This window comes from Strix aluco, chromosome 15 (genome assembly GCF_031877795.1).
Source record: "Strix aluco isolate bStrAlu1 chromosome 15, bStrAlu1.hap1, whole genome shotgun sequence".
Classification (NCBI taxonomy): domain Eukaryota; kingdom Metazoa; phylum Chordata; class Aves; order Strigiformes; family Strigidae; genus Strix; species Strix aluco.
In genome coordinates, this window is record NC_133945.1 from 16876647 (window position 1) to 16892495 (window position 15849).

The 15849-nt window shown below is 47.2% G+C and overlaps 2 protein-coding genes across 5 annotated transcripts in view; one reads left to right on the forward strand and one right to left on the reverse strand.

Moving 5' to 3' along the window:
- The window catches only part of CLEC16A (C-type lectin domain containing 16A), a 375787-nt gene extending 370598 nt beyond the window's left edge, over positions 1 to 5189 (reverse strand). For all 4 annotated transcript variants that reach the window (XM_074840865.1, XM_074840863.1, XM_074840862.1 and 1 more), the window contains exon 1: positions 4979 to 5189. In XM_074840865.1, the coding sequence (XP_074696966.1) occupies positions 4979 to 5058 (80 nt within the window). In that variant the 5' untranslated portion in view covers positions 5059 to 5189. The remainder of the gene's footprint in view (positions 1 to 4978) is intronic.
- Positions 5190 to 6589: 1400 nt separating this feature from the next.
- On the forward strand, positions 6590 to 15814 carry DEXI (Dexi homolog). The gene is made up of 2 exons (XM_074840860.1): positions 6590 to 7578; positions 15155 to 15814. The coding sequence occupies exon 1, from the start codon at positions 7048 to 7050 to the stop codon at positions 7327 to 7329; it is 282 nt and encodes a 93-aa protein (XP_074696961.1). The 5' UTR covers positions 6590 to 7047; the 3' UTR covers positions 7330 to 7578; positions 15155 to 15814.
- The last annotated feature ends 35 nt before the right edge of the window (positions 15815 to 15849 follow it).

A 15849-nucleotide genomic window follows, 5' to 3' on the forward strand; every position in this document is an offset into this window, starting at 1 on the left:
AGGACAGTGCATTCTACTCCACTCATTCACACGGAGCACAACATGGGGTTTCAATGAGTTGAAAAGATGAGAACGCAGGCAGCTCACACAATGGTGACCTTACCAAGACTGACTTTTGTGGGAGTGTCAGTCCTGCGCAGCTGTGGGAGATTCAATAATTTAAGAGCCAAGTCAACATGGGCCAGAGAGCTCTGCTCAGGTCAGCTCTGTCCTGAGCTGGCTCAGAGAAGTGCCAGCTCTGCTCTGTGCAGGCCCAGAGAAAGAGAAAGGCTTTGAGGAGAAACAGGCCTTGGAAGAGAGATAAGAAACTGTCAGGCTGTGCTAAGGTGGATAGAACTGTCTGATGGGAGAGAGGTTTGATAACTGTCTACTTGTTGATTTGCTTTTTATGAAGTAAGAGCTTGGATGAGAGCATAAGTATGTATTATTGTAAGAAGAAAAAGAGAGTTTAAAGAAAATAAATGACCCCTGCCCTGCAGAAAGAAAGAAGAACACTGTGACTCGTTTATTTTGGCCGCTACAACTTAGTACAACTTATTACAACTTACTATAACTGAAGACCCCAACATGTGAATCCCAACTTCATTTGGGACAGAGCAAGGACCGTGGAAGCTGAGCAGTGGTAGCAGAGCCCAGCTGAACTTTACAATCAGCAGAGGTGAGCCGACTAGTCCAGACAAGTAACTGAAGGCACCTGGATAGAAGGTGAGCAGCTGGGGACTAAAGATAGGGGCAAAAGTTTCTGCAGAGAAAAAGTATTTTATATATTTTGATAAGATGAGGAAAAGGTGATATATACTTTGCTTATTTGGTGCAAAAGGAATGGGGTCCCTGCTGCATCATCTTTAACTACATGGCAACTGGTAAATGATTCCCTGGAACAGTTAAAAAGTGATTGGACTGCTGCGGCAGCTGCAGCCAAGGCCAGGTCACCTAGCGGATCCAAATCTCGGACGGATCCTATAGTTGTGGTTGAGACACCCCCAGAAGTTGCTGCTGTAATGTATGAACTAGGATGTCAGCCACATTGGGAAGGACTTTATTTTTCTGTTAGAGAAGAACTACAGAGGAGCATTGATGAGGACGGACTTGGGGATTCATTCCCCCCTACCTGCAAGCATGGAGGCAGCGGCAGCCCCGGGCCTCCCTGAGCCACCCCGCCGCTGTGGAGTGACTGCCTGAAGCCAAGGCACGCGCTCATCCGTCCCGGCTTCCCCTGAACACCAAAAGCTACAGTTTTTACAGAAGGTGCTGACACTGTGATGTGGCGTCCCTTGTCTATTCTAAAATGACTAACTTGTATACTGAAGGTCTTGATTTAAAAACAAAGAAGATGGAATTCTCTGGATACACCACATGATCAACAAGCAATGGCTTTATATATTCTTAATGGTGTTTTGATGTTTAAAAGTCTTGAAGCTTAAGGAAGTTTGTCTCTAATGCAGTTTGTAGTATTTGTCATTTTATGTTGTGTGGGTAATAAGTGTAAGGGGTCTCTTTGTGTGGTTGTGTGATTGTTTTGCATGTGTGAGACAGCCCAGCTGCGGAGTGTGGAGTTGTGGATCTGTGGTAAATGAGACTGCCCGTGTGGTGAAGAAAATGGCGGCGCCCAATGAGAGACTGCCCGTGTGGTGAAGAAAATGGCGGCGCCCAATGAGAGACTGCCCGTGTGGTGAAGAAAATGGCGGCGCCCAATGAGAGACTGCCCGTGTGGTGAAGAAAATGGCGGCGCCCAATGAGAGACTGCCCGTGTGGTGAAGAAAATGGCGGCGCCCAATGAGAGACTGCCCGTGTGGTGAAGAAAATGGCGGCGCCCAATGAGAGACTGCCCGTGTGGTGAAGAAAATGGCGGCGCCCAATGAGAGACTGCCCGTGTGGTGAAGAAAATGGCGGCGCCCAATGAGAGACTGCCCGTGTGGTGAAGAAAATGGCGGCGCCCAATGAGAGACTGCCCGTGTGGTGAAGAAAATGGCGGCGCCCAATGAGAGACTGCCCGTGTGGTGAAGAAAATGGCGGCGCCCAATGAGAGACTGCCCGTGTGGTGAAGAAAATGGCGGCGCCCAATGAGAGACTGCCCGTGTGGTGAATACGTGCGCTGAATCTGATAGATGGCAGTGTGATGAAGGTGTAATGCAGCTCAGGTGAATGTAGCCACTAAAAGTGGTGCTGGCAGTGATGGTGGTGTGAGAGACTGTCCGGATGGCTCTGATGAAGCAAGTCGTAACAGCGTTATTCAGTGCTTTGGACCTGGCAAATTCAAGTGCAGAAGTGGAGAACCCATAGATGTTAATAAAGTGTGTAACCAGCAGAGAGACTGCTTGTGTGACTGGAGTGATAAGCCCCTCAAGGAGTTATCTTCCTTATTTTGTAATTATTTTATGTTTATTGTGTTTTCTGAACATTGTCTAAACCTTAATTGCTAAAGCCTTTGCAGGTGCAGTTGTAAAACAAAGAAGGGGGAGATGTGGGAGTGTCAGTCCTGCGCAGCTGTGGGAGATTCAATAATTTAAGAGCCAAGTCAACATGGGCCAGAGAGCTCTGCTCAGGTCAGCTCTGTCCTGAGCTGGCTCAGAGAAGTGCCAGCTCTGCTCTGTGCAGGCCTGGAGAAGGAGAAAGGCTTTGAGGAGAAACAGGCCTTGGAAGAGAGATAAGAGACTGTGAGGCTGCGCTAAGGTGGATGGAACTGTCTGATGGGACAGAGGTTTAATAACTGTCTAGTTGATGATTTGCTTATTATAAAGAGCTTGGATGAGAGCATAAGTATGTATTATTGTATAAGTATGTATTATTGTAAGAAGAAAAAGAGAGTTTAAAGAAAATAAATGACCCCTGCCCTGCAGAAAGAAAGAAGAACACTGTGACTCGTTTATTTTGGCTGCTACAACTTATTACAACTTACTATAGACTTTCTTTCAGGACCCTGAAAATGAAGGTTCTTCACCCTTTTCCCTTCTGTTGCTTTTCCTACTTCAACTGCTACCTTAGAAAAGCCCTAAATCTCACTCTACCACTAGGTAGCTACCTTTGCTGTTGACATCTAGCTAGAAACTGAAATTCATACAGCCTAGCTAAACAAACACTTAAAATGTACATAGTCTAAACAGGACAAAGGTCTTGGCTGTTCCTTACATACTACCATTTTAGATTTCATAATTAAAGAAATCACATTAAAAAAAGCAAACAAACCAAAGCTAGTACTGTGGCAGACAACTATATAATTCAATTCTCAGATAAGAAGTCAAGCCCAAGCCACAACACTTAGAACCAAATTTCCTTTTCCTGCAGATCAAACAGGGTTATCACTTTTTCTACCGTCTGTGGCCCCAAGAAAACATTTTTCTTGCCTGAAAGATTCCAACATCCTAAAGTCTCTCTCTCACCAGCCTACTTTTTCTAAACTTAAACTGAATTTCCTCAAATTTCACCATGCATCAGCATTCTTGCTCTATCTTCCAATGTAATATCAAAAGCAGACAGATCTAAAGCTCCACTAGTGCTGAGTAGTACCCAATGACAACCCCTTGTACGTTAAATAGAACAGTCCTCTGTTTGTATCTGAGCATGACTTCTCTTTCCTGCGATGCTAGATCATGTTGATTTACTTGTCTGACCTACCATGCTTTCAAAATTACTTTCTGCAGTGCTACTGCCTCATCAGTTTTGTATTTATGGACTGGATTTCCCTGTCTTGGGTAAAAAGTAATGTATTTCAATTAGTCTTGCTGGTTTTGAACATTTTTCCAGTTTAGAGACAAGGACCAGAATCCATAAATCATCTTGACAAAGTAATTGCAAGAACCAAATCTTGTATAAGTGCATCTTGCTCATTAATGTCAGACGCCATTTGTGTCCTCCTTGTAATTTGACTAATTGTTAAAAACTACCAACCACTTATTTCTCAATAAACTATGTATTCACAGTGATTTCATTTAGAAAATGCTTCTCCTCTTAATGACCTCCTTTTCTCATTCAGTAGAAAAAGAAGTTATAACAGTGGATCTTTCTTGCAATAGCAGAACCCCTAAAATGGAACAGAGAATTTTAAATTGCTTTATCCCTTGCCATCATTCCAACTCTCCAGTGGCAGAGCTTGAAAAAACTATTCCACCTTCTGCAGTCAGCAGTAATGCAAGGATATCAGATTCTGAAGACTAAGATTCTCAAGCTCAGCGGCTTTACACTTGGGCCTGCTGCTGAGCCCTCTAAATAGGGTACATCCCTTGGACCTGCAAAACCACGATCCTGACTGCCATGAGTCACTGCTGACTGATCCACACACACACACCTCAAAAGGTCTATATTGTTTACAGGCTGGGACCAGACTCCTCACTTCCACATCTTAGCCACTACCAGGAAACAAAGTTCTCCCTCAAGAGGAATATATTTCTTGTATTTATCACCTCTTACACTCCACTCAATGAGTCTGTGGCATTATTAAAAAATCAAACAAACACGTACCGCAGCCATGAGTGTGACATGACACCGCGGAACTGCGTCTGCCCTAAAGCCGTTTTGGGACAAGAGGCAGATTACCGTGAGAAAGACACCAACCCACACCGCCCGGAGAGCCTCCTTCGACGCTGGCGAATTGCTCCGGGAACTTTCGGCTCGGGAGAGCTGCGCCAAAACGCACAGGCGAGGAGAGAGCGAGCGACTGGGGAGCGGCACCTGCCGAGCCGCCTCCCTCCTCGCCCGCTCTCCTCCGGGACGCCTCCGAGTCGCCCCGGCCCCGCTCGGCAGCCCTCTCCGCGGGAAAACCCTGCCCCAAGCAGCTCCGCAGACGGAGCCCGCCCGCCTGCCGTCCCCCGCGCCGGCTCGTACCCTCGAGTCCCCTCACGACCCGGCAGAGTCGACCGCAGCGCGGCTCCCCGCGGCAGCCCCCAGCCCCACCGCCCCCCGCTCTCCTTCCCCTCACAGCTGCCCCCGGTTCTCCTTCCCCTCACAGCTGCCCCGCGCCCGCGGCCGGCCCCGCGCTTACTTGAGGTGGTCCAAGGAGTGGATGCTGCGGGCGGCCTTCCCATGCCCGCCGCCCACCCAGCTGCGGGAGCGGCCGAACATGCTGGCGGCGGACGGCTGCGACGGCCCACGGGGCTCTAGGACTCCATAGCCCCGCGGGGAAGAGCGGGCGAGGGGCGCCCGGACGGGCACGGATCAGGAAAGAGCCCCAACGGCGGCGGCACCGGCGCACAGAAGCGCCAAGGCGCATGCGCGGGCGGGGCACGCTGGGAAGCGCCGTCCTGCGCCCCGCCCCGGCGGCGCCGCGCGGACTGCAAGTCCCAGCAGGCAGCAGGCAGCGGGGCGGGGCGGGGCCGCTGCCCGTCACGTGGGCGGGCGGGGCCCCGCCAGGCTCCCGCCTTCGCGCGTCAGGCTGGAGCCGGGCGCGTGCTGCGCGCGCCCGAGAGGGGAAGGCGGCCGCCGCGAGAGGCCCGGGGCAGCCCGGGGTTTCCTCCTTTCCTGTCAGGATCTCTGCAGAACCGTGGGAATGCGCGCCCTGGGCTGAGCTCTCCCGAGTTTGCCTCAGACTAAACCGAGTGGCGCTGCCGGGCAGGTGCTCAGCCCTCGGTGAGGCCATGGCTGAGCGGGAGCGCAGCGCTGGGCCTCGAGGGCTGAGGGCTGCCCGCACCTCCTCGAGCCGCAGGAATTGGCTCAGTTTTTTATTTAATTGATTCCTTCCCTCTCTGGCAGTTATGAGTTAGATCTTGTCATGAGAGGAGTGTTAATATAAAAGATTAAATTCAGCCTAAACCAAACACAGCCTTTTAACGTGGGGATCTGCCTCTCCAATACACTGTAATTTGAGATTCCGAGGGGCATTCCTTTCACCTCCCATAACTCAAAATCAAGCAGTTCTGGTGGGGTCAGCTCTGAGCAGAGAACAGGATCCTGCAGGACGCAGCAATGGGAGTTCCACTGCTGACATTCCTCTGGCTAAGGTTTTGCCAATCAGGGCTGCATATTTAGTTTTGAATCGGCTTAAAAACTAAATTAAAGCAGAACAAAGAGAATAGGACCATTAATGACTGTCTTGCCCTGGTTTTAGATTTTTTTTCTTTAACCGGATAAGCTAAATCTAAGCAAAAGCTGAAGAGTTTATCAGCCAGTGCCAACGCCTCCCCCTCAAGTTTAAAATCTTGCCTTTGATTGTATTCTGATATAAGTAAAACCTTGGTCAGCAAAGAAATGTCTCCACCGAAGCCAAAGGGCCCAGGCCCCCACAGCTGCCCCAGGAGGGTCTCGTTCAACAACAGGGGGACAGAAAACAGCTTCCAGGGGCAAAGAATAGGACAAAACCTGCCCCCGCTGCCCCCCCGCCCCGGGCTGCTGCGGGTGCTGAAGTGCCCGGGGGAGGCGCGGGCCGGGCACCGCAAGGCGCCTCCTGCCCCCGCCAGCCCGCCGCGGCCGGCCCTCGGGCAGGCGGAGCGGGACGCGGCTGCCGCTGAACGCGGCGGAGGCGCCGGCGCCCCTCACGGCCGCTCGGTCCAGGCCAGCCCACGGGCAGGCGGCGCGGCGAGGGGACGCGGCGTGCGGCGGGGGCAGGCGGCGGGGCGGGGAGGCGAGGGGGCGGGCGGGGGAGGGGGGTGTCCTGCCGCGCAGGCCGGGGCTGGCGGGCTCGGTGACGGCGGCAGGTGCTCCGCGCCGACCGCCACAACGCGCCTGCGGGCTCCTTCCGCGAAGTTTGCGGGCGGGAGGAGGAGGGGAGCCGCGGCGGGACTGCAGCAGCCGGGCTGGAAATGCCCCTGAGGAGCCTCCTGCGAACCGCGGGGCTGCGGCAGCGCCGCTGAAGCCCGCGCTGGCCGCCCGCCGGGGCGCCGCTTCCTCCGGGGAAGGAAGGGACCGAGCCGGCCGCTCTGCGGCTGTGCCGCCCCCGCGGGGCTCGCCTCTTCCAGGGGTCCCGCTCCGGCTCCGGGCGTTTGCCCTTTCCTGCCACCGGCGCCGCGGAGTGCGGTCCTGCGTGCCCCGCTCCCGGCCACGCCGCCCCCCCGCGCCGGCCGGGCAGGTCGGTGCCCGCTGCCGCCGCCGGAGCCCGCCGCAGCCCCGCACGGCTGCATGCCCGCCGCGGTCTCGGCACGTCTGGATTCGCTGGAGTCCTGGGCCTTCCATGCGCTGCTGGTGCTGCCCTATATGTTTTACGTGGGCTTGTTCTTTGTCAACGTGCTGATCCTGTACTATGCCTTCCTGATGGAGTACATCGTTCTCAATGTAGGCATCGTCTTCCTGCCGGAGGATATGGACCAGGCTCTGGTGGATCTGGGGGTGCTCTCCGACCCTGGCTCCGTGCTCTACGAGACGGACAGCGAGCTGGATGTCTTTGATGGCTACTTGGAGTGACGCCCCGGGGCGCTCCGAAGCGGCTGCGGGGTGACGCCGCCCGGCCCGGGGCTGGGGCCGGGTGTCCCGGCATGGCCGTGGCCCGGGGACCGCCGCGGCCCCGGGATGCCCTCGCTGCGGCTCGGCTCCTTCTGCGCAGCATCTTCCCTCCCGAGTGCCCCCGCCCCCGGTGCAGCGGCGAGGCGGGGGGCCGGCACCCGCCGCCGCCGCCGGGCAGGGCCGCGGACACGCACTGGGCTCGCAAGGGAAGTAAGTCACCTCCTCGGGCTCCTCCCGGGCAGCGGCTCCCGGCGCCGCTCCGCCCGCCCTTCCCCGCGCGGGCCCGCCGTGCCCCGGCGCGGCCGCCCGCCCGTCCCGCCACCCGTCCCGCGGGGGTGGCGGCAGGGCGGGGCACGGCCCTCCCGGGGCAGCGCGGCGGCAGGGGCAGGCAGCGGGGACACACACACCGCCCCAGCTCCCAGCACGGGCGAGCTCTGCGGGCAGAGGGCGGGGGCGCTGCTCCCCGCCGGGCAGAGCCCGGGGCCGGGGGGGCCGCGCCGTGACCTCCGCTGCGCAGCGAGGAGCGTGGCTTTCCCCGAGGACTAATGTCACCGCTCGGAGCCCCTGCCGCGGTTGCGCTAGGTGTTACGCTTACGGCTGGGCAACAACTTTGCAAATCCGGTCTTGAAAGCAGCTCCGATTCTGAATGAACACCCAGGCTAATACTTACTAAAATTCAGAGACCATACTCGAGCCGGAAACACATCTCGATCAGGTGCCCTTTAAAACCTCTGTCTTGGATAATAAGAAACCGACCCAGCTCACCGTTCTTCTCATGTTATTCGCAGCACGAGGGTTTGCTTGATCAATTTATTATTGTAGTTTTGAGTGATACTAAAACTCTGGAAATATTGTAGGGATTTAGCATTTTAAAACACTGAAATGCAACTGGGAAGAAAATCACTATTTCTAGCTAGGACTTTCTGTGCCAAATGTATGTTAATGAAAACATTCACAGTTTAAATTAAAATGTGTTAGCAAATCTGCCAGTAGAATTTTTAGCAAAATATTGTCTGTAAATTTGAAAATCAGTTCAGGATACCTTTTTATTTTCTATTTGAAATTATGGAAATAGCAAATTCTGTTGTAAGGTTACAAACATAACCTTGGTGAACATACTATACAAATAGCATTTAATATCAAGCTATTTTAGTCAGTCTTCCAGTTTAAAAAAAACCCCAAGCCTTTCCTGTAGTGCTGTCTTTCATACAGGTTGAAACTATCTCCTAAATATTTCTATTCAGTTTCCATATAAAGCAATAGTAGGTGATTTTGGTCAATAGTTTAGAAGGAAAAATTAGAAATTTTTGCTGTTGGAGTAACACTGATGGCACAAACACAGTTGAACAAGGCTTGGTCAAAGGCAGATGGGAGCATAACAAGCGGTGGGAAACGTTGTTGCTACTGAAGAAATCCCACTGCATATAGTTACTGCAAATGAAAGTGTCCATGCCAACATTTGGTGGTCCATCCCAAGCAGCTGGATTAGAATCACTTCTGCTAGAACAGAAGGTCTGGAGCAGAACTAAGCATCCCACAAAGCACTATTGGCTGCTTTTGTGGCTGTCTCCTCCTCTCCCTTTTCAGCTGGGCAGATAACACACATGCTCTGTATCCCAGGAAAGAAATTCATAAAAACTAATGGAAATTTAAGCAAAGTCTTTGGTGAAAGAGACTTTGGCAAAATCTCATCTCTCACAAAGCCCTAGCCATTTTTTGCCCCCAAATACCTTTCCCCAAACCCCAAATCTTATTACTCCAACACCATCTAATACCGGGATTAAAAAGATTTTTTTAATCGCTTTTTTGCTGACTAGGATTTGTCACGATGGGTCACATCTAGTTTTCAGGAAGACCTAGGAGAACAACAGACGTAATTTTCCTCAGTGGATTTTCCCTACTACACAAACACATAGTTTGATAGGGCACAATTCTGTTCAGTGTAGATAAATGGGCTTCTTAAAATTTTCCTTTATATTAATAGGATAAGCAGCTCTGCAAACTTTTTGATATTCTAACTGTAAAACCATGTCACCTCCATATGTAGAAATTAAAATGCAGAGGTCTCCACAAAGCTCAGAAGTAAGTCTTAGTCTATATCCACCTTGAGCTAATGGAGCTCTGCACAGGTACCAGCTCGCCTTGACCCTTTAATTTGGAAGTTGTCATGTTAGGTGGTGGACTCCACTGAGAGTCAAATCACAAATCCCTGAAATTAGATTATTAGAGAGAAAAAAATATACTATTACTGTGCTTCATCTATTTATATATTTAATTATATGTATATATGCAGCAACAAGGCCACAAATTGCATAATTATTTAGCTATCAGGCAAAGACTCAGCATGTCACCATGAAAAGGAGTTTGTTAATATCCTGGTTACAGGTTTCTTCACTGTTCTGTGCCATTCCTCCTCACCAGTTCCCTAGCAAGGCAGGCAGAGGAGGGCCCTAATTTGGAGCTGTGTTTTCTGCTTCAGGAGCAGAAGTAAGGCACTGAATGGGAAGATTCAAATCCCTTCGGTGCCTAGCCTGCAGTGACCTGAGTTCTGTGCGAGCGTTACCTGTGCTCTCCAGAGGCCTAGGAAGGCTACTCACCTGCCCTGTTCCCTTAGACCTAGAAGTGCTCAGGATTCACAAGGCACTGCAGGAAGAATGGGGCTCAGTTTTACCAGCAGAGATGAAAAATACATAGGCATGCTCTTTGCATTAAATATAAGTGTTCTTCATGTGACTCACCAATGATTACTGAGAACAACTAAAAAGCTATGATTAGCCTTAGCTGAAACCTTGCATGTGCTCCTTGCATTTAGAAAGCGATGCCTTGCACCCAAGAGGTGAGTGGCATGCATGACAGGAAAACAAAGGGGGGAAATCCCAAGAGGCGATTCTGCAAAATGTGGAAAGGCTAATTTAGATGTAAAAATAAAAGGGCGTGTGAATCAGAAAAGCTCTGTTCTCTTTTGCAGCAAAACTCTCACTTGAATAAACTCAATAGGAACAAAATTATGTCCAGGTTTCTGAGCATAGTTGGTGGCAGAGATTGAAGGTAGACAGCTAAGCAGCTCAAAGCTTCCCCTCCCATTCAAATGGAGAAATCCATCTGTGTAAACTGAGCAGAATTGAGCTCGCTCATGTTATCTACTGTTTTAGTGTGAGTGTGCCAGGTTCTTTATCATATTTGAAGTCCCCTGGAATAAGGTGATATGACTGTTCTCCTTGTACTTTCTTAAAATCAGATGTGACTCATCATGAAGTACTCTAATCAGAAAGAAAATGAGCAGAAGTAATAAATAATGAAAACTGAATAGGAAATGCTGGATTTGTTTAATCTTACAGTACAAGCATTACCTGTATTTTTTCATCAGGGTGAATTATGATGAACGTCTTCAGTGAGCAGAATCCAGCACTCAAAAACTTGTGACTCAGCACTTCTACTGAACGCCAGCATCTAAACCTGAATCAAAGAAATAGCTTCACTCACTAACTCATCAATATAGTGCCAATTAGAAATTCAGGCTCAGTGTCTGTGAGAGACAGCATGGCCCAGTGGAGAGGGAAATAAGCATGCTGGACTCCTTCCTCTGTCTGCCACTGATGTCTTCTGTGAGCTTAACTCACTCATGCCTCCGTTCCATAAAGGAACACATCAGAAGAATGTTATCACTAGCAGAGTCAGGATAAATGCATCAGAATCCGCCTCCTGACTTCTTCCTTTTCAGACTCTGAATCTTGAAAATAATGAGTACAGTGATCTGTTACTTATTTTACCCTGCCATTTTTCACTATGCTCTTCCCTTATTTGTAGAAATCTCCCTGTAAAAAAAAAAAAAGGTGGCTTGTTGACTCCATGATACAGATGAGTCAGCTATTTTATATGAGTTATAGTAACAACAGGATTAAGGGCAATAGCTGTGATTTTTAGAACTGTGTTTTGAATTCTTAGATGTTATTAAAATTAATAGAAGTTGAGTTCTCAAGCTCACCTGATAGCTCTGCTTTAAAGATATTTCTGTACTCTGACTTTTAAGAGGATTTCCATCCTAGATGGAATGAAGACAAAATCGTGGTTAACTGATGAACGGTCCATACAGGCTCATAAACCACAGCCACAGACTGTCCAGTCCTAAGTGATTTTCTACCAAATGCATTCATTTATATAATGCAAAGAGAGGAGGCAAATTTTAAAAAAAAAGTTTTCCAAAAGCTGCTGTTAATAACGTGAATTAAAATGAGGCATAGAAAATAAAGAGGTGTTCAATTTAGGATAGAAAAAGTTCAGGCCTGAGTATTTCATATGTTAAAAGCACCAGCCACAAGTGATTTAAAAGAATAATTTAAAAACATTAAATTTTGTGGTTCTTCCCTACAAAAATGAAGCTTACTGAAATCAACTTGCTTCAGTAGGTGGCAATAGCAAATTAAACTGTCAAAGGAATTAAGAAATTAATCCAATTTAATTCTTCATGTTTGTTTCCTCTGGAGAAGGGGCAAAGTGACACTATAGTTCATCCAGCAACTAGCAATCCTAAAATAGAAGAAAAGAATAATTTAGAGACATTGAGTTTGTATGTCTGTCCAGTCCAACTCTGCATTTGTCCCTTTGTAATGATTCTAGTTTATAGGGAGTACGACCATCTCAAAGAATTAAATAGTGCACAGAAGTGGCTAAATCTTTCCATTTCTTCAGGGAAATTGTCAAGCTGTCTTTCTTTTCCCAGCTGAGTTTTAGTACTTTGGCCACAAACTTGGGACAAAAATAGCTGAATAGTTTGAATGACACTCTCTGAGGACACAAACATGTTTCTAATATATGTGATAAGAAGGGTAAAGCAGCCATATATGGAAAATAACAGTATAATGGAAAATGATGACGTGCACTAAATGATCTATTACTGGGTAAAGCTCTAGTTCAGTTAATAGACTTAAGGCTATATGCTCTTTGAAGGCTTTCTCTTTATCCAGAAAAAAAGACCCGAGGCTTGCTCAGACAGTAGAGCCCAAATAGGCCATGAGATCTGAAACACACTCTTGCAGAAAGTCAGGAAACAGAAAGCAGGCAATGTCAGGATACGAAACAGAGTCACCGTGTTTCCTTTGGTCCAGCCTGAATTGTGAAGAACAATAACTTCACAGACAGAATTAACAGAAATACCATGACTGAGTTTCTTCTTCTAATGCTAGAGTTACGCTATAATAGCCATACTCTTAAATGCTTACAGGTGTCTTTTAGGCTATTAGAAGACTATAGTTCTGATTTTAAAAATATTTGCCACCTTTTCATTTTCCATTTTTTTTAAATTTTTAAGTTTTCTGTTAATAATTAGGTTCACATGAAATTTGAAGGACAGACTTTTAATCAGCTGAATAAAAAGGCAAGATTGAATATCCTGGTCAATTGTATCATTCACACCCCATTTAATATCTGCCACTACAAATTACAGTCTTGGACTAGCAGCCCTACAGCAGTATTTGAAACTTCCATTAGACAGCTTTATACTTTGCTTTGGAGGCCCAATACATTTTGCTGTGCTATTTATAAGTCAGCCTAGAATTTGATCTACAGTGCAGAACACTAACAATCTCCCTGAGCTGTCTGCTGTAGATCAAAGTTTTTAGTTCAACTTGGAAAGCAAACAGATAAACGTCACACGAATAACCTGTTAGAGCTGCTGTTTCCCCTTTTCTTATTCTCAGTTTAAGAGACAGGGTTTTGAGCATATGATTATTGTTAGCAGGACATTGTAGCTGATAGACATTTGACAGAAATACCTCACTGGACACAAAAATGCTTCTTGTTTCTGACCTAGCATCTACAGTAAATGGCACACAAGAACATATGAAATGTCAGGATGAGTCGGACCATGATCACCCAGCCAAAGGCAGAAGTTCTGCCTCTGACAGGGGCAGGGGATGCTTTCTGGGAGAGCACATGACCCTGACCAAAATCTACAGTCTGGTCTCTTTGTACTTTCCAGAATCCACAATGGTAGAATAAGGGATGTTGGAGGGTGCATTGCTGCCCAGCCCTTTAGCAAATGTCTTTCAAACCCACCACCTTTTGCCCACTCAGTGTTATGAAATCCTTCTGGAGTTCCTTGCAATCAGTACGGCATCTGAATACCTGAAAGAGCTTATTTTCTGTAGTCTTGAAGATTTCTCTATTCACTCTCTTCTCTGGGTCACTAATGGTGACGTTGAATAAAAATTGGTCCCTGGTATACCCTGCTACTGACTTGTTTCCTACCAAGTCTTATTCTTTGCTTCCAACCTTTTAATTTGCTTTCAATCCATAGAAGAACCTTCCCCCCAGTACTGTGTCATTCAGGTTCCCGTAACACCTTTGCTAATACCATATTCCTCCATCTGTCCATGCTCATGCAGAACATGTGACCATCGCATTTCATTCTTCATTCAGACTCCTCAGAGATTCTGTTACACCTTCTGCACCTGAAATGGTGGCAGCCCTCTTGCCTCAGGACCCCTTGTGCCAGACAACCTGACATACGATCTGCTGAGCATCTGCTCCAGGCATGGAAAGCAAAGAACAGGGAGAGGCTGTGTTTTGCCCTGCAGTGCAGCAAGTGCCTTTTCGTAGAGCTCCGTGCTTAAAGCAGATCTGTTAGCAGGGCTGTTGTGGCTTTGTACCACAAACTCCCTTCCCGTTATACAACAGGATTAGCACTTTTACTGTAGGGTCCCCTGCCTCTCCACGCTGCGCTGGAGGGCTGTGACACCTATAAAGGGGAAGGAGGGAAGAGCTGTCTGTCCTTCCAGATACTTGCTCCACACAGCACAGATGATCTCCTGAGCTGTGGCAGCCAGGGGACCTGCTCTTGGTCTTCTGTACCTCAACTCTTCTTCAACACAGATTCATCCCCTCTCAGAGCTGCACTATTCTACACTATATTAATTAGTCATCTGTAAGATCACAAGACCAAATGGTCACTAGTGACTAAATAGTCACTAGTGCCCGGTAACTTCATAATCCACAGCTCTGGTTCTGCTTAAAGAAGGCTTCTCAGCCTTGTGTTTACTTCTGATGATAGTAAAAAATCACCTTTTAACAGCTGTTAGATATTTTGACCCAGTGAAGGCAAATTAGATAAACTGGGATAAAGCAATATAACAGTAATTTAGTCTGCTCAGTAAGACCAAGAAGTTACCCCAACATGTTATTTAATTCCATAACTACTTACCAGTGGATCCAAAATGCTTTGAACAAAGTGACTCTAAAGAAGAAAAAGTGACAAAAATCAGAGGCTATGTCAAACATAGGCAATACATAATTAACACAGTTATACTAAAAATAGCAACAGTCTAATGAATGGTATCTGGTTAAGAAAATATAGCCAGTTCAAAAACCAGTTTTAATAGGTAGGTCTAATGATATCAAACTTCACATGAAATAGGCTATCCTGCTGTATTTCACAGCTGGTTGTACTCAATCTTAAGAGCAACCCTTACTAATTGATGTGATAGACTGTGGTTGACAGCTTATTCTCATACCCCTCACACTAATATCCTCCATGCCTCTGTTAAAATTACACTAAGGACTAATGTGCTCTGACAATTACAGGAACTGTTACGTTGATTTCTCTGAAAAGTTGTTCAGGCCTTTACTTCTCAAATTATTATCCATAGTCACAAAACATTCTGATTTTTTTTTGTTTTTTATTTTTAAAAGACGTCAATGGCATGGTGCTATATTTAATATACACAGTGACTTCTCTGTTCGTTTTAAGTATAGAGGATTACTCTGTGTTTATGTTTTTTCTTTTAAACAGATTCATTAAATACCTGAAATGGACTATGACCACAGTAATGGATCAAGTCATGCAAAGAAACTATACTCTGAAATATAGAGATGAAAAGGAGGACAAGGGGACAACAAGAAGAATTGTCATCAGACCTTCTCAGTTGTGACTTTTCTCCACGGTCATTGCCTCTTGAGTGTGCACTAACTGCAGTGATTCATGCACCATACTGGGCTTCCATAGGTAATTCTGAGATGGACTGTATGAACAAATAATATAAGCTATGTTCTATTATAACAGAAAATCAAGATGTTACTCAGATTTGGTAAACTTTTGAATAAATATCATGTCACCCGAATGGACATGCTCTACATACTGCTTAAGCAAGTTTTACAATCATACATTGAAAACTCTACCAGCCAGTAGTTCAAAGACAGTGCTCTCTCAGGGGAAAACATGCAGGAGTGACTGCAAGGGTGTTCTGTTCAGGGCAGTATTACGGCAAGAACTGTGCTAGTAAGATATTTTATTTAAATTGTGAGTTTTGAAATAGATCAGAGAGTGAATTTTATATGTCAGGTGGATTCATTATCTAACACAAGATACTTTGCAGATTGTTTAAGCTTATGTTCCTATGTACAAATGTGAAAGCAATACAATAAAGACTGACCTTTTCCATGAAAAAGTTAAGCAGTCATGTGTTGGACTTGTTCTTTTTCAGTTTG

Excerpts from the sequence above, each read along its gene's own strand:
- DEXI (XM_074840860.1), top strand. The coding sequence starts at position 7,048 with ATGCCCGCCGCGGTCTCGGCACGTCTGGATTCGCTGGAGTCCTGGGCC.